We start from the raw sequence: 24912 nt of genomic DNA on the forward strand, positions 1-24912 counted from the left end.
TCGCAGCACGATGTGCTAACCACTCAGTCACAGGTGCCCTTCCTGAGAATGCCCAGGCATGCTTGATGGGGTTTATAACCAGGGAACATGCTGTCCAAACGTTCTTTTAGATATTCTCATATTGTTGCTGCGCATATAGAGGAAAATATGTGCCACAGAACTTAGTAAATGTTGAGCATTCTGCATGGTAATGGTGTGTCCCATCGTGAACACCCAGAGTAGTGTAGGAAAATCCAACATGATGCCAGCCCACACCATAAAACCTCCATCGAAATACCAGTTTTCCTGGATGATATTAATGAGGCTAAGCCTGCTTGCAGGTTCCCTCTGGATGTGCACATGTCTTCAGGCACTCTCCAGACTGAATTTGGATTTTTCAAAGAACATTACATATCACTGTATATCGATGTTCACACACTATGTAGTTTCTGGTCGCATGCTGGACTTAAAGCACTCTTCTTCCAAAAATAATACCAAGAAAATGCCAAAATAAACATTATAGTACAATCACTGTAAAATATCAAATTATTCTGTAATTTTGGTCACCATTTTGTCTGCTACATTTCATAGACTGTTACAAAGTCAGTTGCATCATCAAATTCCCTGACTCCTTTGAAACCCCAGGCTTTCAAGTGCTTAGGTAGATATTTTAGAAAGCACCCAGTTTTAACACGCTTCTTTTTTTGGGGGGAGAGGGGGTTATGCTTCTTTTTCGTATTTCAACCTGGCTACTACTGTGGAATGCAGCCAGGGATATACACTGTGAGAACCTTCCAAGAATAAAGACCATGCTCCTGCAGATGTAGGTTCTTGGCAGGCCATAAAGGAACCCATGGGAGGTCATGTAATAGTACTCAAATATAAACAAATGTAAACATTATGAAGGCCAAGTGGAGGGATATTGACGGTTGAAATCAACATCCTTGTTTCTCAGCTCGCTGCCAATGTGGCTACCGTAATGTATTGTCGGTTTCTTTTGCTTTGCTGCATGTGTGGTATTAGAGTTGTATGGCAAAATGCACTTTGAAAGTGGCGTTAATCAATTATTTTTTTTAAAAAATCACCTTTTGGGAATTGTAAAGGAAAGTACCTAAATTAAACTCATTTTTTTGTTTCAAAAGAGTGCCTGCCTAAAGTACATCTGTCTTGTTCAGTAACCCACAAAAACTGTTAATAATAATAATAATAATACATTGGGCTCTCAAATTCGAACTTGGATAATTCAAAGCATTCGGTAATTCAAACAGAAGTTCATTCCCCTTGAAATTCCAATTAAAACCAGTGTTCAAAATTTATATGCAATTCAAATTACAAACATTAGCAATGACTTGTTTTACACAATACATGAAATTGAAGATTTAGTGAACCGTGTAAAAATAATCAAACAAAAATCACAAACTTCTTTAAGTGAGAGCAAGTCGCTAATTTTTTTACCCAGGTATGTACATAATTTTGTCTGTTAATACAGTGTACTTACTTGAACGTGTGTTCCATTTACTGGTAACTTAATTAATATTGAGAGAAGAATTTTGTTTGCATGCACTATAGACTCTGCACAAAATATGGCACTTTTTACAGTAAGGTCCACTGCATGTTCATTATTTTTGTTTATACTGTAGTACAGTAGCTTTGTTGTTTTTTTTAGTAATGCATTTTTTTAAATTCAAAATTTGGATAATTTGAACTTTTTTGTGCCCCTTGGAGTTCGAATTACATAGTCCACTCCAATAAGAACAATGGCAGGGCTAAAATTTTATAACCCCCGGCCCCGGTTTTCATAGGTTGTTGCAACATGTAGATGTCTACTGTCAAATTATGTTTATGGAGATATTTATATCTAGTGGCACCTCCACTTGTGTACGTCCAGCTTCCAGTTATCCTATAACCATGCCCCTTATTCAGATTGATATGCTGAACCGTAATGAAGAGTGAAGTATTCAAGACTAATACTAGCACCCTTTGGGCATCCATTATATACACTTGTGTGAATACACATCTGCAATGTATGTTTTAAGAAAGGGGGGGGGGGCGAAGTAAGCCTGCCCCCACCCGCATACATTCGAGGGTATGCGCTTAATGTCTAGTACCATTAAATAAACCAGGATGTCACATTCCTGAATTTCACAGTTCCCCACCTCTTTATTATTTATTTAAGGATTTTAGTTTATTTTGCAATTAGTTAAACTATTAGTAATGTAGTTTAATGTTGAGTTTCTTTTTTATGTTAGTTTGTGGTTAGTTTTAGTTTTCTAACTGTTGTTATTTTGGGTATGTTATAAATAGGTATGAGTGAGTGGTTAAAGATGATAGGGTTTTGGGATGTAAGGGTTTAGATGTGGGTGATATTATAGAAACATCTTTGGAGGGTTGGCTTTGATTAGTCTGTGGATGCTAGTACCCACTATGGTTTCCAGATTAGGTTTCATTAGGTTGTGTGTCAGAAAGATAACGGCGTCAGTTTCATAGTCAGCATTCCTTGTCGGTAAGGCATTCGGCATATAGGAAGCACGCACCAACTGACACAGGGATCTTCACTGAGCGACAATGGCCATGCTAGGTTCAATGTCCGTGCAGACAGACATGGCACATGAAAGGATTTACGTTATCAATGTTTGCATCCGTGAGAAGCTTGATTTGATATTAGGTTTTGTTCATTTCAAGTGCAAAGGGCTAAACAATTTTAAATACAATCCTAAGTAATTGTGCAATGTACCATGATTATTAAAAATATAAAAATAAAATTATAATAATTAAAAATATTAAACTGTATGTTTGGTAGCATTTGGATCCCTGGAATGTTATATCAGTGTATATATTACATCAGGTGATTCAAAAGGTTGTGCACAATCTGAAGCACAGCCAACTTCCAATGGCGGAGTCGGTAGCACATTGTGATCCCAGGTTCAAATCCCAGCTTGGGCATGGGTGTTCTTTGTAAGAGTCCCTTCATCAAGTTCATAGTATCATCACTTATTGTCATCGTTGGGATTAGCCAAAAGTGGAAGAAAAACTACACTAAATATCAAAAATCAATTAATCATGTGTTGAGCTATTGTTTGTGTACCCAGTCCTGGGCCTGTAAATATATTATATCCCTCCGACCCTTGCCTCATTTGAAGTTTTCATTATTCCTTCTTGCCTGAGGATATGGCCTACAATTCCGCATCTTCTCTAGATGATTAATTTCCACAAAATTCTCTTCCTATATGCACATCTCATTTTATCTTTGTTTCTCTGTGAATCCATTTGATCTTCCAACATTCTCCTGTAACATATCTTGGAGGCTCCCGCTTCAGCCCTGGCCATGTTTTGCATCCATACAGTGCTGTTCTCCAGGAGGTTAGTAATTGTTTCTTCTCATATGGGTAAAGTCAATAAGTAGGTTACAAACTTTTATTTTAAAGATTCTAAGTAAGCTACTGACTTGAAAACCATTTTAATTTTTCAACGTAATCTCCACCAACATTGATTCACTTATGGCATCGCTTTATCGGTGCCCCAAAACCGGCATGTAAGTATTTGGGCTGCTGTCCCAGCCAAAGTAGCTTCATCATCCATGAAACATTTGCCGCCAAGGTGAGAATTTATCGACTTAAACTCACAACCATGAAATTAGGTAACAGAAGTTCATGCTGTTGCGATGTCGGAGCACAACCCCATGTGTTCGAAGGTTTAAGAGAATGAAAGATCTCATTGTAGAGTTGGTCTTTGTAATCCATATGATACAAAACTGACAGTATTTGCTCGAAAGGTCAGGGATGACACAAAAATGCTCCGGAGAGAGGTCGGTCTGACGCTCGAACTATGCAACACAGCCCGGTTGACGTTGCCACACAGTGCACGAGAACCAGCCACTTTTGTCCCGCTCTCGCTTTGCTTTTCCCATATGTGGCACAAGCGCATTTCCTGGAAGTTGCCTATTTTCATGGCCATGCATTTAGTTGTACACCACTTTACGTGACAAACACTTCCAACCATATACCGGAAATATTGCCTTATGTATATCCTTTGCAGAAAGTCATTCTGCCCAGAAAAAAAATTAACACCCTCTTTTAACGTACACCCTTTGAACACAGTTGCCATTTTTAAACTGAGCTGCCCATGTGTGTGTCTGTTATCTAGCGACTGCTAACTGAATATCATCAGACTGGATTGTGCTGCCACCTAATGGCACCTTTAGAAACTACTCACTACTATTTTCAGCTATCCCACATCAGTTTGTGGCATATTTATGGACTCCCCTTCATAAGAGCTCTTTCTTTGCCTGTGCTTTCTTTCCTGGATCTTCCATCATTAGTTATCTTATTCCACAAAATTGCTCCACTTCATCGATTCAATTCTGACCTATCGTCATGTTTGTTGTTTGGGGTTTTCTGCTGCATGCCATTACATTTTTTTTTTATTTTTTTTTACATTTATTTTCATCTTATGACCACTCTGGGGGACTTTTTCCATTTTGCTTATTATTTTATTAAGATCTGCTCCATCCTCTCTTACGAGTGCTATATCATCTGCAAATCGGGGCATACTAATTTCACTTCCTTGAACTTTAGCATTCAAATTCTGTTTTACTTCTTTCATTGCTATCTTATTGTATAAATTGGAAGTTAATGGTGACTGAACAAAATTACAATTAACAATTACCCCATATGCCTTTAAAAAAGCACTCATCTTTAATGTGCCAACTCCATGCTGATGTATTGTAATATGTTTTCATCAGTCTTAGATGACCAGGAACGCACAATAAAAATATTTTGCCAGTTTGGCACTGTCATTGGCAAGGTTAATTGTGATTTAATTGCAAACTGCAAAACGTTGATAGCATTTTTAATTGTGTTCCGTGCATTTTTTTTCCTGGTCATGTACAACTGATAAAACATGCTCTGTACAGTACTTGATATAAGCTAGTGAATATTGACACTAAGATCTAATGCAAAGCTGTGGTAAAACCAGTTTGGCTTTGTAACTCAGTTGATTGGGCATTGACACAGAATGTGAAGGAACCAGGTTTGGTCCCAGGTTGAGCTGTATTTTTCAAATAAAACATTTCTTACAAGGTTATATGGGGTCATATAGCACTCTAAAGTGTATAATAAAGAAAGATATTCACAAATGCTTCTTCAGAAATAACATTTCCGCATAACTTAACCGGAAAGCTTGAAGTTCCACATTTAATTCCATTCAGAACAATAGTACAACTCATTTTTTTCTACTGCTGCTACTTTCCATTGAGTAATTGTATAGAAATCTAGTTTGTTTTTAATTACATAATACTACATAAATTGAATTGAGTCATGGTATTGGTAATTATCTTCTACATTGCTCTAATTCAGATATGTGTTAACTGGTTATTTGCTCTAATTCAGATGTGTGTTAACTGGTTATTTTTCTTTCTAGGGTTACAACACCCCAATTTCAACATCAATGGCATCAGACCCGTACATGTCAAGTTACTATGGAACCTCATTCCCATACCAGGCGTTCGGTGTTGGAGACGGCACATGGTCTAATGGTGGAGATCCTATGACATTTCTTGGTGGATATGGAGGACAGATGGGCCATGACTCGTACAGCATTGATGGAATGTTTGGGGGAGGAGGTTTTGGGACATTCAATCAACAACCTGGATTCAATTATTTTCATGGCAATGGGGACTATTCTACTTGGGGTAATTCTATGTCTAGAAAACCTCACTATGATGATTACTATCGTGAAAGTGGTGTGTATGGATCAAATGATGATAGGGGTGTCAAAGCTGTGGAACAGGGGATGCAAGGACTTGGTCTCACAGATGGAAAGGCAGATTCGAAGGACCTTGCAAAACAGGACGCTGTTAAAGCTAGTGGTATGGACGCAGTTGGAGGTGGCGCAATGGTGCCAGCTCCGAAGAAGATGACATGGGCAAGCATTGCGAGTCAGCCTGCAAAACCTCAGCCGCAAATGAAGAAGAAGGCTGGCATGCCGCCACCGCCAATGGTACCAGGGAAACACAACATGGACATTGGAACTTGGGAAAGCAAAAATGGTGGCGGACCAAAACCCGTTGCCCCTCCGCCAGCTCCTAGGCCTGCTTGGGGAACGATCAGAGGCGGTCGGGGTGGGCCGCCGGCATCATACGCGGCTCCCCCTCACCAGCAGCAGCAGCCACCAGCAGGTACCGGAAGCCACCATCCCCATCACCATCCACCAACTCCCTTACCCTCCCATCCTGTGTTAGATGAACTTCGAATAAAGAATAATTACAACCCTGCAGAGTATGACATGAGTGCCAAAGGGGCTCGATTCTTCGTGATTAAATCTTACTCAGAAGATGACATTCATCGTTCGATCAAGTATGAGATTTGGTGCAGTACTGAACATGGTAACAAGCGCTTGGACAGTGCATTTCGGGAGCGTGAAGGCAAGGGCCCCGTCTACCTCTTCTTTTCAGTGAACGGTTCAGGTCATTTCTGTGGTATGGCCCAGATGACAAGCGCAGTGGATTACCATGCTTCTAGTTCAGTGTGGTCGCAGGACAAATGGAAGGGCCAGTTTCGTGTGAAGTGGGTCTATGTGAAAGATGTCCCTAATGTGCAGCTGAGACATATCCGGCTGGAGAACAACGAGAACAAACCAGTGACCAATAGCCGTGATACGCAGGAGGTGCCGTTTGAGAAAGGAAAACAGGTACTGAAGATAATTCACCAATATCGGCATTCAACATCAATTTTTGATGACTTTGTCCACTATGAAAAACGGCAGGAAGAGGAAGATCAGCGGAAGGCCATGACTACAACCCATGTTCCTGGATTAAACAAGGTATGTACAGAAAACTGAAAGGTACGGGTAAAGTAGCATTCATACATTTTCAAATTTTGGTAATATTATTGTCCGATAGTTGCAAAGATAGCATTGTAGTACATTTGTTCATATGTAAAAGGATTTAGAATAGTTTATATGTATTGATTTTTCCCATGTGCAATAACGATAAAAAATTAATATTGTAGTATGTGCTGCTTTTAGAGAAAACATTTACATTGAATTTTGAACGTATGTTACTGTTTGTTCTCTATAAGTGTGTCAGCCTTATCAATTACTGTTAATTTGATTTTTACTCCTTCCCTTGATTATTGTGTGGAGAGTTGAAATTCCAGTCATCTCATCTAATTTTTTTTTACGTGGAACTTGTCTAATGTGGAACTTTTATGGATTACTTCAGATACTTTTTTTGAGTTTTACAAAATGTACATTTAATATTTATTTGGTGTTGAAATAAAAGGGCAAAAGAATAAATTGTATGTTATTCCATACTTTCTTTTATTCTCCTGAATTGCACTTTCTCTCTGTCATAATGGTCCATTGCTTGAACAACTTAAGTTCATATCTGTAATTGCAGAGAAAGAACTTGCTTTTGAACTTGAAAAACTGAAGTTTATTTGTGAAAGTAGTATAAATATCAAAAATTAGTATCTAATATCGGTTCCATAGATTGATCTTGTAACATTCATGAAGCCCTTCATTTAAATAATTGTATTGTATTTCTTTCATTTTATGAACAATGTTGTGATAGTTGTGGCAATGAGGAGGGTCAAGAGAACAATAATTTAAAATTGTTTGTGGTGTATCCAAAATATAATGGATATGGTTGCACAGAATGAAATGTTAATGTGAGTTCAATCATGGTATGGGCTAATTTTCCAGTAATTAGCACTCGAAGATTGTATTGACATTGACATTTAATTTTTTAATGTTACTTGTTCCAATGATTAATACTGTTTTATTGTGTTAACAGTGCATGCTTCTTGTTACTCAAACTGTCCTAATGGAGATAAAATAGTTTTTAAGATATGTAAAATAATATGGGGTCTGTACCAGTAATTGGGATCACAAAACTACATGCACATTTAGAGTAATTTTCAATTAAAATTATTAGTGTTCTCACCTTTGGTACTAGCATTCCTGGATCCAATCCCTAGTGGGAACTAATTGAAAATGAGTTGTGAGGGGGCCAAGTTCCAATTATGTAAGGCATGCATATTTATAGTTCATTCATATATTGCACATCCTACAGAGCAGGCATACTGATTACTTATAATCAGGAAACGAATTTATATGTAGTAAAAATGTGCTAAATATGTAAATAAACACGCTTCCAAAACTTAAGCACGCGATGGTAAAATCAACAAGAATGGAAAAGTAAAGCTTTGATTAACACAAAATTGCACATGAAAGTAGCAAATGTGTTTGGGGGCATTATCTTCCATAAGGAGAAAATCAGGACCAACTGGTGCAACGAAGTCTCACAATGGGATCTAGGACTTCCATCCCGATACCGCCCAGCCGTCACAGAACCGCCTTTAAAAATGTGCAGCTCAGTGCGATATCCCATTGAAATTCCATCCCACACTATGACACTGCCACCTCCGAATGCGTAATGTTCGATGATGTTCTTGGCCTGATAGCATGTGCCTCGCTCTCTCCAGACCCTTACACGCTTATCATCTGATTCCAGGGCAAATGTGGACTCGTCCGTGAACAGGACGTTGCACCAATCGGAGACAGTCCAATTTACATGTTGACAACACTACTTTAATCTTGCCTCTCTGGCTTGGATGGCTAGTGCAACACAAACACATGGTACTCGGGCATACAATCCCTTCATGTGGAGCCTTCAGTGCACAGTACTGGCAGATATTGTCTTACCAAGTGTCGCTGCAACCATGGATGTACCAGTTGTGAAGGTCTGTCGTCGACTCCGCTTGGCTACTATAGCAATATATCGATCATCAGAGGGGGCGGTAACCCTTGGACGACCGGGCACAGGTCTCCGGACAACTGTTTGACTTGTTTGGAATTGTTTCTATAATCGAGAAATTACTGAATGATCAATGCCAAAGAAAATAGCGACATGTTTGATTGACTGACTGCTTCAATGTGTCTGACACCACGCCAGCGCTCACTATCTGTTATTAGTCTTCTTTCAGCCATAGAAACACGAATATTATCAAAAATAATCCTACAAATGTTATAAACACTTCATATCATATTTTAAATGCACGTCAAACCCTTCGGAATGCTGGTGTCTTCAACGAAAGTGTGATGATTCTTGCACGAAATCCTTGCTTTTATACTATTTCAATAGCACAGATTAAGCACCTAGGTACAGATGATTCACTCTCTACTTACAAAAAGGAAGGTACACATAAAAACTTTATCTACATCTGCAGCGATTTTCAGCCACTCAAATTAAAATACGCTTTCGAAAATTTGCATTGCGTGCTTAACTTTTGGAAGGCAGTGTACATATTTAGTTATTCTCACCAAAATATGGAGTTAAGTATGGACTTAAAATTGTAAAAATTTACATTTTTAATAATATGAGACACAAATGAGCTACATAAAATACAGTACACTTACACTGACAGTACACTTACTGACATTAATTGTGAAACAACACAAAAATGTTTTCATTTTCTGTTTCCAAAACAATGAATAACAAAATTTTGTTGGAAGTGTTTGAACATGAATTTCCTTCTGTTGTCTCTTAAGATGGATTTATATTGACTAAAACTGTGTTCAAAATCGCAAGAAGTAATGGGATTGTATTTCAAATTTGTTAGTTATTCGCAAGAAATTCACCTAACTCTGTCAGTCACATGGGACATGTAGTTTAGTGTGCAAATATGGAGTACATGTTGAGAAATATTCTCAAATATGGAAATAATATGCAAAAATAACTAAAATATGAGCCAAAACCTAATATATGGAAAATAAAAACTGAACATTATGTACAAAAATAATACAAATATATGACTGATTCTAGCTTCATACATAAATATATGTTTACATTTAAATCCCTTCCCTGCTTATAATGTTTTGTATTTTTACCATCTCCTATATGATTAGGTTAGGCAAATCAAGTTTTGTGCTCCTAACATTATAATTACACTCCTAGTTCCTTATTTTGTTACTACTCTCGAGTGGATTTGGATGGCTAGGTTTAATTGCGTCAGTATTTCCATACTTTACTCCATTTTCAGCATGTGCATACAATGTTTTCGATGTAAAAAGAATATTTATATTGGCAACTTGGGAGCACGGTCTCTTGTGTAATCTACTTTTTGCAACTTAATTGCTCACAAATAAATACTTCCTTCATTTTTACTAGATAATAGTTGTGATGGGACTCAATGCACCATGTTCAAATGAGTGTTTTTTGTGATTGTACCTTCATCAATTTCTTTCTATCATCACTCCTCGTCTTTACGATGAGCTAAGTGGCAGAAAAATGAAGTGAAATAATCCAAATAAATCAATCATTGCACAGACCACATGTCAGCCAACAGAAGCTACTTGGCAGACCTTGGGCCCAAAGGGATATTGTGCGAATATAAGTGTGTGTGTGCGCGTGTGGTTTCCCAGGCATAACATGTTGTTACTCAGTATATAATTATATAATTTTAATAATGTACATACCTCAATATTTGGCCCCAAGTGATGGAATATTACTATCAAAATTATACCTGTTTTTACTGGTGCAAACTATTCAGAATAGCAGGTTTGGTGGTTGAATGCAAGTTTTAATCTTCTCAATGAGCACCAGCCTATGTTTAGTGTTATTTTTTATTGCCCTTCAATCAGTTTTATCTAATCACTCATCCTCTTTGTTGCAATTTGCCAAAAAGTGGCAGAAAAGTAACACTAAATAACAAAACTACAAATACAACTGTTCAGAACAATGCAGTGACACACATGCATTGCAAAGTTTATAATATAAATTTTTGTGTATTATTATATATCCCAGTAATTGTCAACAAAGTACCATAAAAATCAGAACGTTCCTTCATTTTGTAATGAGCTTATTTCAACTGCATTGCAAATAAGTGTAGCCATTTTGAATGGAATACTGTTACCATATTCAGAAACTACAGAATTCAAACTTTACAACGATATATAACATGATAGGGTTCCGTAAACTTAAAAAAATTATTCCGTGCACCACACTTTTTGGGGGCAAAAATTTTGGAAGGAAGTGCGCATTATACATGAGTAAATACGGTAAATATCCAAGACTATTTTGATAAATAATTGTTACATTTGCAAAATCATAAAAATTACTCGTTACTTTGCTCCTCAGATTCCAGGAGGTTAAAATAGTTCCATTAACTTATAACTTTTAATAAGCCTCAATTGGGGGGGGGGGTCAAGTGCCCCCATTGCCCCTGCTAGGTTACGCTTATGGCATAAGTGCTGTATCCCAGTACCCATTATTGTGAAATTGTCATCAGGTGTGGGCTCCGAGGCACTCTATACTTTCTGGTGGTCCAATATGCCATGCATCATTCATTGTACTTCTGTGTGGCTGACATAGTTCTGGCAGAAATAAAATGTGTAAATATCTCATCTTGTGAAATTTATCTTCCCTACCAACAGCACGCCACTTCTCCAACAGTGTAAGGCTAGTATTATGAAGGTTATTAAAGCTCTCGCCACAAAAACAGTCCAGTCAAGGTCACCCACTTAGTGTTGGCAATAAGCAACAGTTTCAACCAACAAAATCAACTGCATACGTACAACGCTCGAAGTGTCGACTGAGCAACTTAGAAGAAGTGTGGCAACCCTGGAGGACCAGGGGTGTGGAGGAGGCAAGGGGAAACTCCGACCTTGACTGGACTGTTTTTTTGGCGAGAACTATAGTCCTGTTGCAAATTAAGCTTATTTTAGGGAGGTGTTTCTATTGATGGCATGTGTGTTTCTTTATTTTTCCAGTTGATAACTACAAAATTCTTTAATTTCTACCATGGGGATTCTACGTGGGTTGTAAATTTAAAAGTAGCAACACTGTCCGGAAGAGGTGATAACACCATGCATGTGCTATCAGGCATTGAGCATTGTCAGTTGGGACCCATGCCGACTTGCGGGGTACCAAAAGTGGTTGGTGCAGTGAGTGCTGTTGTGTGTGTATGAGATAGAAATGAACACCATTTTGGGTACTGCCCTAAAACATGTTTACAAAGGTAAAACAGCGACTGTGGATCAAAATCCAGGTGACCCGTGACAAAAATGCACGAGATTTTCATCAAGACTTGCATAAAGCCTGTAGCAACAATACCTAGTCAAGTCTGAAGGTTGCACAGTTGTGACAATATGGGAAACTGCATTATGAAGTTTTCCTCTTGAGGTTGTTCGCACTGACACATCTCAACCTCCTCAAGAGATGCACCTACCCATCAGATACGACTAGATATTGTTGCTACAGGCTTCATGCAAGTCTTGATGACATTCTCGTACATTTTTGCAACGAGACACCTGGATTTTGATCCACAGACTCTGATCTACCTTTCTTTGTAAACATGTTTTAGGGTGTTCCTTTCAACCTCGTACATACACAACTGACAATGCTCAATGCCTGATAGCAAATGCACGGTATTATCATCTCTTCCTGACAGTGTTGCCACTACTAAATTTACAGCCCACGTATGTAGCAATAAAAATATGCCATGTTATAAAAGTCAATAATAAACAGATAATTTTGATTTAGACTTCCTAATTATATGAATTAAAAAATAAACATCCCTCTCCCCTCTCTCTATGGCATCCTCCTTCTCCTGCTTCATTACAACTTGCAGTTTAAATTCAAATAGTGATTTCTTCACAACTTTTTTTTTGTTTTGTTTTTATTTGGTCTAGGAATTAATTCGTGCGGTCGTTATGCACACATTGAAGCTGTAGTTCAAACACAAAATACATAAATACCTTAAGAAAAATATTGTCCATCGCGAGCCACCACTTTCGCCCATCTGTCAGGCAAGTTACGGATTCCGTGGCGAAAGAAGTCCTCATCCTTTGAAGCGATCCAGTCAGAGACCCATTTTTCGATATCTTCTGAAGAAGTGAACCGCTGTCCAATCAAATCGTTATTCATGCAATCGAACAAGTAGTAGTCCGAAGGAGCAACGTCTGGTGAATACGGCGGGTGGGGTAAAACTTCCCATCTGACATTTTCCAAATAGGTTTTGACCGGTTTTGCGACATGTGGGCGAGCGTTATCATGTTGAAAAATAAGTTTATCATGTCTGTTCTTCCATTCTGGTCGTTTCCTGGCCAGAGCTTGCTTCAAACGCATTAATTGTCATCGATAACGTTCTCCATTAATAGTTTCAACCGGTTGCAGCAGCTCATAGTACACCACACCTTTCATATCCCACCATATGCACATCATAACCTTTGCACAGTGAATATCTCGTTTCGGTTGTGATGGACCTGGCTTCACCCAGGCCTTTTTTCGTTTCGGGTTCTCATAATGGATCCACTTCTCATCGCCAGTAACAATGCGATGCAAAAACCCCTTTCTTTTCTGTCTTTGAAGCAGCAATTCGCAAATGGTTTTTCATCTTTCAACGTCTCTGTCTTTCAATTCATGTGGAACCCAATGTGACATCTTTTGAATCATTCCCATGGCTTTGAGGCGTTTGAAAACTGTTGTTTGATCAACGCCTAATGCTTCTGCAAGTTCTTCCTGCGTTTGACACGAATCCTGATCGAGCAATGCTCTCAATTCTTCGTCTTCAAATTTTTTTGGCTGTCCAGGTCGCTCTTGGTCTTCCAGGCCGAAATCACCACTTCTAAACCATGCAAACCACTTCTGACACGTTCGCTCAGCTAGCACATGGTCACCATACACTTCCACCAAAATACGATGACTTTCGGTAGCACTTTTCTGCATGGTAAAATAATGAAGCAGAACACCCCGCAAAAACACTTTATTTGGCATGAACTGCGCCATGTTCAGTTGACTACAAAATGCTCTTGTTGACACGTCAAACAACTGCCCTATACTATGAACGATGCGCGCTGACAGGAGTTTTCAACGCATGTGTGGCTACACGGAACTGTGGAACGATACGCTCGTTACGCCATCTCTTGTCCAGGCGCACAAATTAATTCCTAGACCAAATATTCAAAATGCACTACCCCGAGCCTCCATGATAGTGTAGTGGTAATATTATTCCCTGTAATCCAATCCTTGGGTTTGACACCCTGGTAGTTCAGATCTCACATCTCGCAGTCGTCATCTTAGATTCTGCCCGGAATTTCCGAGGCATGTTGTATTTCTTTAAATCAGTTGTTGAGCCTGTGCGGGTGATTGGCCCAGCGATAAGGTGTCCGTCCGGTGGGGAAACGTTGCAATCTCTGGAACCAAGACTGGATTTTTCTGTTGGGGTTGTCTCCCTTACCCTTCGAAGATCCCTTTTCTCCACACGAGGCAGTGGTTCTCTCTCTTTATTACTCCCAAGAGAGCGGGTTGCCTCTTCCACCATCTGCGCCGTACCAAAAGACTCCTCCGCAGCATCTGCCATTGAGGACTTCACCGTAACCTTGGGAAGTGGCCTTTATGTGGTACGATCAGCTGGAGCCAGCTGACTCACATTTTTTTTAAGGAGATATTACTTCTCCCCCTCCTCCCTTCTCATCGGGGCTCAGGACTGGCAATGGCAGAGTTCCATATCCTCCTCTTCCTGAATTTTATCTTTTGAATGTGTTGCTTTTTGTCATCTAATTCGCAGGATAAATCTGAAGTGTGTATTGAAATACAGTTGTCTTTTCTTTGGATCCTCATATTATTTTAGCATCCACATTTTTTCCTTCCGATCATCCCAATCTGGAAACAACGTTACTTTTTCTAGACACATTTTCTAAATTTGAATGCACCCTTTCCAGTTGTTTCTCTTGTAGTTTATGGGTACCTTTGGGGGAAAGGGGGGGGGGGTAAAAGCACCAGGAGTGTGGGGCCCTACCCCTATATCCCCTAAATAAATGTGCCTTCATGGCACGGTGCTACATGCATGAGGAACTTTACTTAGTTTACACTTGTTACAAGCATATAAACACATTTATTTTTCTGTAACGCTTTGGGAGAACCCACAGTTCCTCCATCAGACACTTTCAAATTATTACCTGCAGATCTTTAAAATTTCAAATTTTAGAATTTGACAATGTGAAAAATGCTGAATTTCATGTCATAGCTAGAGAACATAATAATAATCCGTTGCGCAACAGCCCATGAAGGGCCTAGGCATACCTACCGACTGCTGATCTCCCTCCCACGCTTTCCTTCGTCACCTCTAAGCGTGGAGATCTTCAACCAGTATTGGAATAGTCGGGGGGTCAGCCCGACGTACCTCCAGCCGTTATAGTAGGTCTTCTCGACCGGATTACGCTCACTCACTCGGAGCTCCCCAATTTCCTCACGATGGTGGGTTGCCACCGGCCCTATACGCAGGCCGAATAAATTCCGACCAGAGCCGGATTCGAACCTACGCCGTCCCGCAGCGAACGATCTCAAGACGAGTGAACGCCTTAACCCGCTCGACTACGGAGGAGGACAGCTAGAGAACATAAATACATGAATACTTTAATAGTACAAGGACCACCCTGTAGCTTTGTAATAGACAGAAACAAGACAATATAACCAGAGAAAGAGAAAGCAGGACCTAAATTTGTAGATTTAGTTTTCCTGACACTAGGAGTGCATTATAGGGATGGGCTAAATTTAAATTTGTCATTTGTCATTCACTGAAAATTGTTGATGTTAAAGAGATTGTGATTATTTAACTATGTTATGATCGTTTTATTGCAGTCAGGTTTGATTTTTTGTAGTATATGTTGTAAATTAGTCACCAGTTTGTGGTATATCATGCTTATGCTAAATAGAAATGTTACTCTATTTCGAGTTGAATTTTTTATGGGATGTTAAACTTATTGATTCAATATTTTTTACCCTCGTGAAGCACAAAGCATCCCTAAGATATGAGGTGAAGCATTGGAGATTTTTAACGTATAGTACTGCTGCTTGTTAAGTTAAAAAGAAACACCTAGTGGACCAGTACTTGTGTTCACACTACTCCATTCCAGATGCATGAACATTTTCTGTCATAAAATTTACAAGAATCAAGTAGCAGATGGTAGTCAGAACTAAAAATAACCTTTACGTAATTTCATTTTTATGTGGGCTACAAATCAGATATTACATTTAATGTGAAACCTGTTTTCTTCTCAGATTACATCAAATTTTCGGGAAGAAAGTGGCTCAAGTTTGAAAGAAAATAAGGTAAAGGATGAAGTAGAAAAATATTTAGTTGTTCCCCAAGAATGTTCCTCAGATACCATTTCTTATCCCCTCCTGCACGTCTTGTCATTTCCATTTGGAATGTGATCATTTTCTTTGAGCTATTTCCAAGTGAATTAATTCATTTATTCACTACAGTTGCATTTTTTTATTGTAATTGATGGCAAAACATTCTCACTGAAAAAACTTAGTATAAACTGCATGCCAAGGTCTGCCATCTATTGAAAAAGAAATTAGTTACTTCACAAGAGGTACGAATCAATGGTTAAACAAACATTGATACAAATAACCTTTTCCCCCTTACATAAGCAGGTTTCCTTCACATGTTCTGAATAAAACTTCTTCCTATAGGCATGGAAAAGATAACTCCTGTCGAAATGTACCATGGTAAACACAGTTGGAAAACCTATGGAATATATTTACTGGATCAGTGTAGGTTCCTAGAGAGAAAGCAGCATGCATGCAAGACACCGTGTCCATTGCTGTTTTGTTTCATGTGCATTCCAAAAGGCATCACAGAAAAGTTATCAACATTGTTTGTGTTACCACCAAAGAGTAATCCCTGGTGATGACACTCAGACAGGGTCAAAAGCTTAGTGAATTATTTTTATGCAGTTCGGTAGTGTTTATTGTCTTTTAAATTCAACTGTCTGGTGTTATGTGTGGATTGGGAGAGAGCCTAAGTGCTTAGTCTTGGCATTCAAAGTTACAAGAAAATGCTTACAAGCATATCTCTATAATCTTTTTAGATTGTGTGGTTACATGTATGCACATAATTTTACATGGTTTCCTTCCACATCTTGCATTACATTGCTCCCTCACTAAAGTGTGTGCATGTACAGTCATCTACAATAAAAATAACACACCAAGATCCTGGATAACTCACTCCCTTGCATGGTGTTATGCATTTTTGCATTTTGCCTTACTCTATGGTTGGAGCCAAACAACCGTAATCTTTTATACAGCATCACTTTAACACTCGCAGGAAAACTTCTTTAAAATGTTTCAAACGTCGCGCATCTGTAACTTTGATTACTTATAACGTGAAAGTTGTAAAATATATTTATACTGCATTTGCACATTATAACACCTTGTCCATAAAATGAATACTCTTAATTGAACTTTGCTCTGTGGAGAAAACAATTGAGGTTGATTTTTGAAGAGAGCAAATGTTGAAGAGAAAAAATTTTGGTAGATCATAATTTGGAGGTTTGTGTTGTGTACTATGTTAATCTGTGGATAATGAACATGTTGTGGGTGGACTTAGTAAAATATAGTAGAATAGTAATTTTATGGGCAAAGTGAAAAGTGACATTTTAACGGCAATTTCTCTTACAGCTTTCACATTATAAGTGATCTAAGTTAAGATTGCATGTACTTTGAAACACAGTGTGTAAGTCAGTAAAAATCCTGAGTGTAAAGAAAAGAATGCTGCATAATAGATCTATTGTGCTATTGAAGTTAATCTATATTCATAGGCAGGGAACGGATTTATATGCAAATACGTATTTATGTATGAAGCTGAAATCAGTTATATTTTGTATTATCTTTGCGCATCATGGCATGTAGACTCTAAGAATTGAATTTTTATTTTCCATATTTGTACATATATTAGGTGTTGGCTCATATTTTACATATTTTTGTTATTTTTTATATAATATTTACATATTTCTGAACATTTCTCAACATATTCTCCATATTTGCGCAATAACTATACCGAAAGAGTTGGGTGAATTTTTTGTGAATAACTGACAAATTCTAAATATACTTCCATTGCTTCTCGCGATATTGAATGCAGTTTTAGTGAATATAAATCCATTTTAGGAGACAACAGGAGAAAATTCATGTTCGAACATTTTCGTTTTTTTTATTCATTGTTTTGGAAACACAAAATGAAAACACATTTTGTGTTGTTTTTCAATTAACGTCAATGTAAGTGTACTGAATTATATGTAGCTCTGTACGGTCTAATATTATTAGAAAGGTAATTTTTTACAATTTTAGGTCCATATTTAACTCCTTACATTGATGATAATAACTAAATATGTATTTACATATTTAGGACATTTTTACTACATATAAATCCGTTCCCTGCTCAGAGGGTTCAAGAGACACTTCACCATCTGGTGAAGTGAGTCAGTATGTAGAAGTGTCTTTTTTTTCCCCTGATGACTATGTATGAATTGCTGAACAATTTAAATCAATTTAATGAATATGATCACAAAATAAAGAAAGCCAAAACCCAAAGAATATATAACTAATTGTTATATTTTCGTTTAATTCTTCCAGTACTTCACTTTTGGTTTGCTTATGTAACCAAGGTATGTTTTTAATTTTTCTCATTCCATACTTTACAAAATGTGCACATTAGAACAAAGTTGTGTGTATGTGTGTGTGAGATCTGAAGCATTAATAGAAAAAAAATGAGGTTAACATTTGCCACTGGATGCATTTAAAAAATACAAAGCAAATTACATAATGAAAAATCTATTTTAAAGGTGTTTATCAGGTGTACTTTAACATACTATTGAGGGCAGATATATGTTGTTATACATAACAACTTTATCAGTGATTGTACTTCCATTGCAGACTTACATTCAGGGTGTATTGAGGAAAAGCTTTAAAAATTGTACTTTTAAGTTTTTTGTGTGTGTGTGTGTGTGTGAATCCTAGGATGTACTAAGATACACACAGACACTCTCACAACAAACATATATTTTACTGTAATTTATTTTCAGATTCTATGCAAAGTGTAAGATTGTTATTGATGTACAATTTTTTTCAATATGTACATTTAATAATGAAATGTTCAACAGTTATTTTGAAATTCATTTATGATTACTTTTCTACATGACTATTAATTATACTTATAGAGACATACACTATGTGATGACAATATGTACATAAAGGTGTCAACTGTTAATGTATTTATTTGTGTGTGGTATATGTATGACAAACATCTTTTCTTGCAAGCCAAATGAGTTTTTAAGTCCATCTGAGATCTTATTTGTGTACTGTGTGTAATTTTGTTACTGTGTTTGTATATACAATTTAGACCAATCATGTTTCAACCTTATATGTTTGTGTAGTTGCTATTGTAACATATTTTTTCACAATTGAAATTTCTCTTTGTATCTTTTTACAAGTATTTATGTTTGTGTATATGTATTATTTCATGCAAATATTTCAACATTTAAAGAAAGCCTGTGTGTTAACATAACATGCTGTAATTGGTAATTGTTAAGATTTGTTGATTGTAATTCTCTTAATGGGTTAAATTTCAACCTAACAGTTCCCCCCCTCTCTCTCTCTCTTTCTCTCTCTCTCTCTCTTTTTTTCTTCTTTCTTCTGGCTGTTTTGCCGTTTCCATGCAGGTATTTGTTGGTCTCAGTTTCTCCCATTACTTCAGAGGCTTGTTCTCTCAATCATTCCAGACATTCATCAAGTCCCTTCATTGTATAATGACATGAACAGTCCTGACTTGTGATGTATAGGGTGTTTTGAATATCTAGTAACCACCTGTAGAACAACTTACAAAATTGTCAATATGGAAGGTCAGTATGATATTGGCCATTTTTCACAGAGCAATGGAACTCAGACTTTTTTGGAGAGCTCAACTCTTACTGCGTGATGACTGAAAATTTATCTTGTCTTGATTGTGTTCTTCCAGTCATCCTCCAGTTGTAAACAGCTCTGGTTCTCATCTCAATAATGTCTGTTTCAGTGGTGTTTCCTTGCTAAAGCTTGCCATGAATCCATGGTGCACCTTCCTTGTTTGAATGGTTGGTTGTACACATTGTACTAAGACCTTGTCCGAAAGGTGCAAGTGAACATCCTCCGAGAATGGTCTTGCAGTTTAGTCTTGGAAGTCTTGGACTGGAAGTGAAAGTCTGGAATTGCACTTTGACTGCAGCCAAATATGCTCAGTAGATAAAACTAAGAGCACATTGTTTTTCACCATAGAAATTGCATAGCATTTTAAATGTTCTTATACTTTCATTTCTGCACATTTGAAGAACTACAACCAACATGGCTGACTTTCGATTTCCATGATTTCAAACAAATGAACAAGTGCACGAGTCAAGTATTCAAGCCTGCAACGATGCATGTTCCATGCAATTGCTTGTTTAATTGGTGCTTTCAAACTGCACTAGGTGAAATCACTTCCGACAAGATCGTACTCTAAGCCTGCACTTTGAAACTTTCTGACAGAACCCAACTGTCCTTTAACACTACATTTACTTGTACATTTCAGTCAAATATTTAGTTGGTTTTCTGTGGACCCTCAGCCCCCTTACAGTTCATTTATGTGAAGCCTGTACAAGAAAACTATTTTCTTCTTTCTGCAGTATTGTATGTTACCTCTGTTGCATCATAGATTTCTTACCATAATCTGGATGAATGTGTGTGCAAGCTTCATAAGCACAGGTTGGTCTTTGCATACTACGAGTAACAACCACATCTGAACAATTAACATTCTAGTAATAGTGTGTTTTATTACAATAAGTACAATACATATGTTGTAAATACTCTTACATGTGTATGCTTCGTATAGTCACGAGAAAATTGTTAGGAACTTATTGAAAAATATGCTGAAATTCCTATAATTTTTACCCTATCCTGAAAAAACTTCTTGCATCTTGTACTGTCTTCTGTTTTTTACCATTACCTGTCTGCCAAAAAGGGAAATAAATTGTAGGAATTGTAATGACTCCATAACAATGACATTTTTCTGATGATTGTACAGCAATTTGCTGTGCATGTCGATGTACTTCAATAACTTTATCCATGTGTGGTAGACATTGTCTATTTTGTGCACCAAAATCACGACACAATATGATTAAGATGATCTTCATTTCTGTAATTTGTATATTCTGCATTTTGAATATTCATAATGTTGTGACCATATCATTCACTTTTCTATGTGACGTATCTTGCTCAGTAATGATAGCTTTACAGTGCATGACCTGTTTTCACTAGTGATGAGACACTTGAATCTGTACTCAATTGATTTTGGTTTATAATGGCATGCTGGTAGTCTGTTCTCATTTTCTGCCATTGATGTTTTTGTAGGAATTATGGGCCAAAAAGGGGGTGGTATGACCCCCACCTCCTTGTGCATGCCACTGTCGTCCAGAATGGCTGAGATCGTCCATGTATGTGCCTTCATGACAGGGTGCAATCTGCATGGGGAACTTGACAACCTTTTCATCAGTAACAACAACTAATATTCTAGTGATTCAATATAAAATTGCAAATGTTCATTGAAGAACATTAATGGTTCATTTACATTCTTAATTAATGCCTGTAAGCAGGGGACGTCAATGGTTTTGCCTTTGAAAAATAAACTTCGCATTTAGACACTTGTTTTACGAAACCAGAAATATCTGTAATTGTATCAGTATGCATATATCAGCCATTGGAATATCAATTAATATGTTCCATATGTGTCATTCTTTTTTGTAAGATCCATAATTTCTTAAACTGGTGGAACATGTGGAGTGTGCGATGCAATCAGGCACCAAATGTTCTTGGTTAAAGTGCTGGTCAGATCATGGTTGCTTCATTGTATCATTATTTCATCATTCATCCTCATCTTTGGTACCCATCTAAGAGGGAGAAATGGAATGTTCATCAACAAAATGCAAACAATTTACACTTTTCAAGTTTTCTTGCCAAATATTTCTTACTTTATTTTATGACATAATTCTCTTTCAAATATTTTGAATCCAAACTTTACTCTTCACTGTTCATAGGTTTTTGAATTGACCATTATAATACAGTTCACACAATAATAACAGTAATATATTTTTTCTGAGTGTGTTAATTAAATCTGTGGTGATTTTTTTGTAGTTATAATTTTGTGTGCAGAAATTAAGAAGTGTGTGCATGCGTGAGAGAGGGGGGGGGGGGGGGCGAGAGATACAGGTATGTGTACTAGTCTTCAAGACATGGTATCACACTGTCAAAGCCAAATGTTTGTGTATCATGTGGCAGCACATTCTTATATTACGTGTATCCAAAATATTAGTTCTGAGTACTATTAAAAAACAAATGAAAATTGTCATACCATTTTATTGTCAATGGATTCTACATACCGTTAACCATTTTTTTAACAACGTATCCATAATTGTTCAGGCACAGGCACTTGTCACAATAAGGTTGCCTGTGATGAAAATGAGGAGGTGTTTACAACTTCTGTAAGATGGTTGTGTTCGAGGAACACCTGTTACCAAGGAATGTTCAACTGTAGGTATTCTAAATTTAATTCTTATGAGGACCATATTCAACATCAAGAGGAGAATTTGAGAATTTATTGAATGAAAAGTAGGAAATTTATATGTAGAAAGCTCTTCGGAAAACCAGCAGTTTGAGTTGAGGCACTGACTTCATCAAAGCAGCTTGGTCACTGACGATTTTCACTTCATCCAATAGAATTGAGTGTCCTGTCAGAATTTTTTTTTTCACACAACTTATTGTTGCTTTGATCATCACAGCACTTGTGTATTTGAAATTGGGTAGTGAGAACTTACACTTGCTTGTGCTGTCTCTAAGTAAAAAAAAAAAAAGTAAAGTGCTCCCCTGTGCTTAGCACCACGCCATGAAGGCATATAGGGGGTGTGGGGGGTAATGCCCCACACTTTCTTGATCCGGTCATGAGGGGGGGTGACATGATCAGCATCACGCCCCTGCCCATCTTTACCCCCCAAGGGTTTCCTCCAGGTACCCATGTCATTCGATGCTGGGTGGGTGCCGGGACTGCTTCCATCGTTAGAAAAGTTCCCGGATTTGAACCGGCCGAGGATGGAACCCGGGACCTTGAGCATGGTAGTCAGACGCGTTACCGACTGAGCCACCGCGGCCACTGTCTAAGTAACTCAGAAATTTGCTGTAGTGTTTGAAGTCTAGTGAAATGGCCTTGTTGAATAAGGCAGTTAAAAGTGCTATTCCAAAATCAGTGTTCAATTGTTTTTTTTTAAAAAAGTATATTGCACATGCAACAGCATAATTTTCAAATAGTGGCCATCAAAAAATCAGTCCTTTGTTCAGCCAATGGCAAATATAGTAGACAAATTGCGCATTTCCCATTTGCATTATTTTTCATTCTACATCCTATGTTGTTTAAGGGTATGGAATTTTGTTGATTCGAAGCAGGTGTTGGCCTCTACTTACTCACATTTTTATTTCAATTCATTATCAGCCCAGTGTGAACAAGGGATAAATGGAAGGTCTGAGAATATCTGAACAAGCATGGAATGAATCACGTATAATTCAGTGGAACAACATAACAGTACTACAGAAACATCGAAGTAGCAGCCTTCATAGCAATGGTCCAAAACTTTATAGTGTAGAATTCAAGCAAATATGGTCCCCTCTATCACAGATCTTGTCACACCTTCAATCCCCATCACCTGCAAGAAAAATAAATTTGTTCCACCTGAAACATAGTGTTGGAATAGGTAGGTAGAAGCAGTGGTGAACACTTGTGTTTAAGAGAAGGGTAGGGGAAGTCACAAGATATCCACTTATCCTCTAATTTTGTATACATATAACAATTTTTATGTATTATTTGGTTCTATTCATAGAATAGACACCTCAGTGGCCAGCGTGTTGAGTACTTGCCAGCTAATTACCCACCCTCTAGACATGGGTAGTGTACACAAACTACACCTGGGTATATGGAATGGTCAGGAAAGGGAAATTAAGAGGTGCTGATAAAATGATTTTTTCTGCACCTTCTTTATATAATGCATGCGGACCACACAGAGAAGTGTGGTTCTGGCCAAAAGGTTTCTTGGAAGTTTTTGTTTTCTCTCGCGGGTTTTGCTACATTATCTTGAGAACTATTGGGGCTGCAATGATTATATTATACCATTTCATAGCTCTCGTTCTGCTCTACAAAATGAGACTATAGGATTTTTTGCATCTGCTCAAGAAGAGTGAAGATAATTTATTTTTGTCCAATATTTTAAGAAAACATGAAAGAAAAGGAAGAAAAATGGTGCTGAATCATCAAAGAGGTGTAAAAAGGGATAAATGTGCTAATCTCACAAAAGGTGCAACAAAATGTGTTCATTTTACTTGATTTCATTTCCTAAAATCCGTTCCCTAGTCATCAGTCATAATGAATTGCCGTTCTTGTCCCTTATCATAGGCATCAGTATTCCCATTCATTTCCTGCACAGAATTTGTAACATTGTAACCATACACCTTGAATCATCAGGATATTATGTAAATTATATTTATAGCCCTCCTCGCCCCAAGTAACAAATATTAGCAAGCCAAAAGGGCCAATGCTCCCTCATCTCCTCTTCAAATACCACCCTGCACAACACAACAATGTCCTACTTGCGAAACATTAATCACGCCAAGTACCAAATGACGTTGACAACATGTATATATCCAGCAGAGAACAAGAGGTGCACTTGCCCCTCCCCTGGATAATAGGTAGTGATAAAATTTCATTTGGATCATTGTACTTTTTTACGTTTGAATGAAAAGTAAAAGTTATTCCTCTTGAAATAATCAAAATAAAGCATTGCCACAATTTCAAAGTATGTATTCCTTGTACTCCCTGGGAAAGTGTTTGCCTCCTCCCCCATGTGGAAATAGTTTTGTTTTGCCCCCCTCTGGAAAAGTCTGGATACATCCATAATTGGCATGCTCCATATTTACTTGTTACCATGTACATAACTGCACAAAATGAACTGTGGGTTGTTTTTGTTTTTTTGAGTTGCTTCACTGCTTATCATAGGTAATGGAGCATCTCACTGTGATGACAAGTTTATGTTTACCAACCAATC

The 24912-nt window shown here is 37.6% G+C and overlaps 1 protein-coding gene across 5 annotated transcripts in view; it reads left to right on the plus strand.

The window, feature by feature from the left end:
- Ythdf (YTH domain-containing family protein) overlaps positions 1-24912 on the plus strand; it is a 68357-nt gene that overhangs the window by 35982 nt on the left and 7463 nt on the right. For 2 of the 5 annotated variants that reach the window (XM_083129897.1, XM_083129898.1), the window contains exon 4: positions 5398-6798. In XM_083129897.1, the coding sequence (XP_082986023.1) occupies positions 5398-6798 (1401 nt within the window). Of the gene's footprint in view, positions 1-5397; positions 6799-16039; positions 16091-18397; positions 18440-24912 lie in introns of those variants that run through there. The other 3 variants (XM_083129896.1, XM_083129894.1, XM_083129899.1) reach the window with 3 other exon arrangements.

Source organism: Lepisma saccharinum, chromosome 10 (assembly GCF_977018435.1).
Source record: "Lepisma saccharinum chromosome 10, izLepSacc3.1, whole genome shotgun sequence".
Lineage (NCBI taxonomy): Eukaryota > Metazoa > Arthropoda > Insecta > Zygentoma > Lepismatidae > Lepisma > Lepisma saccharinum.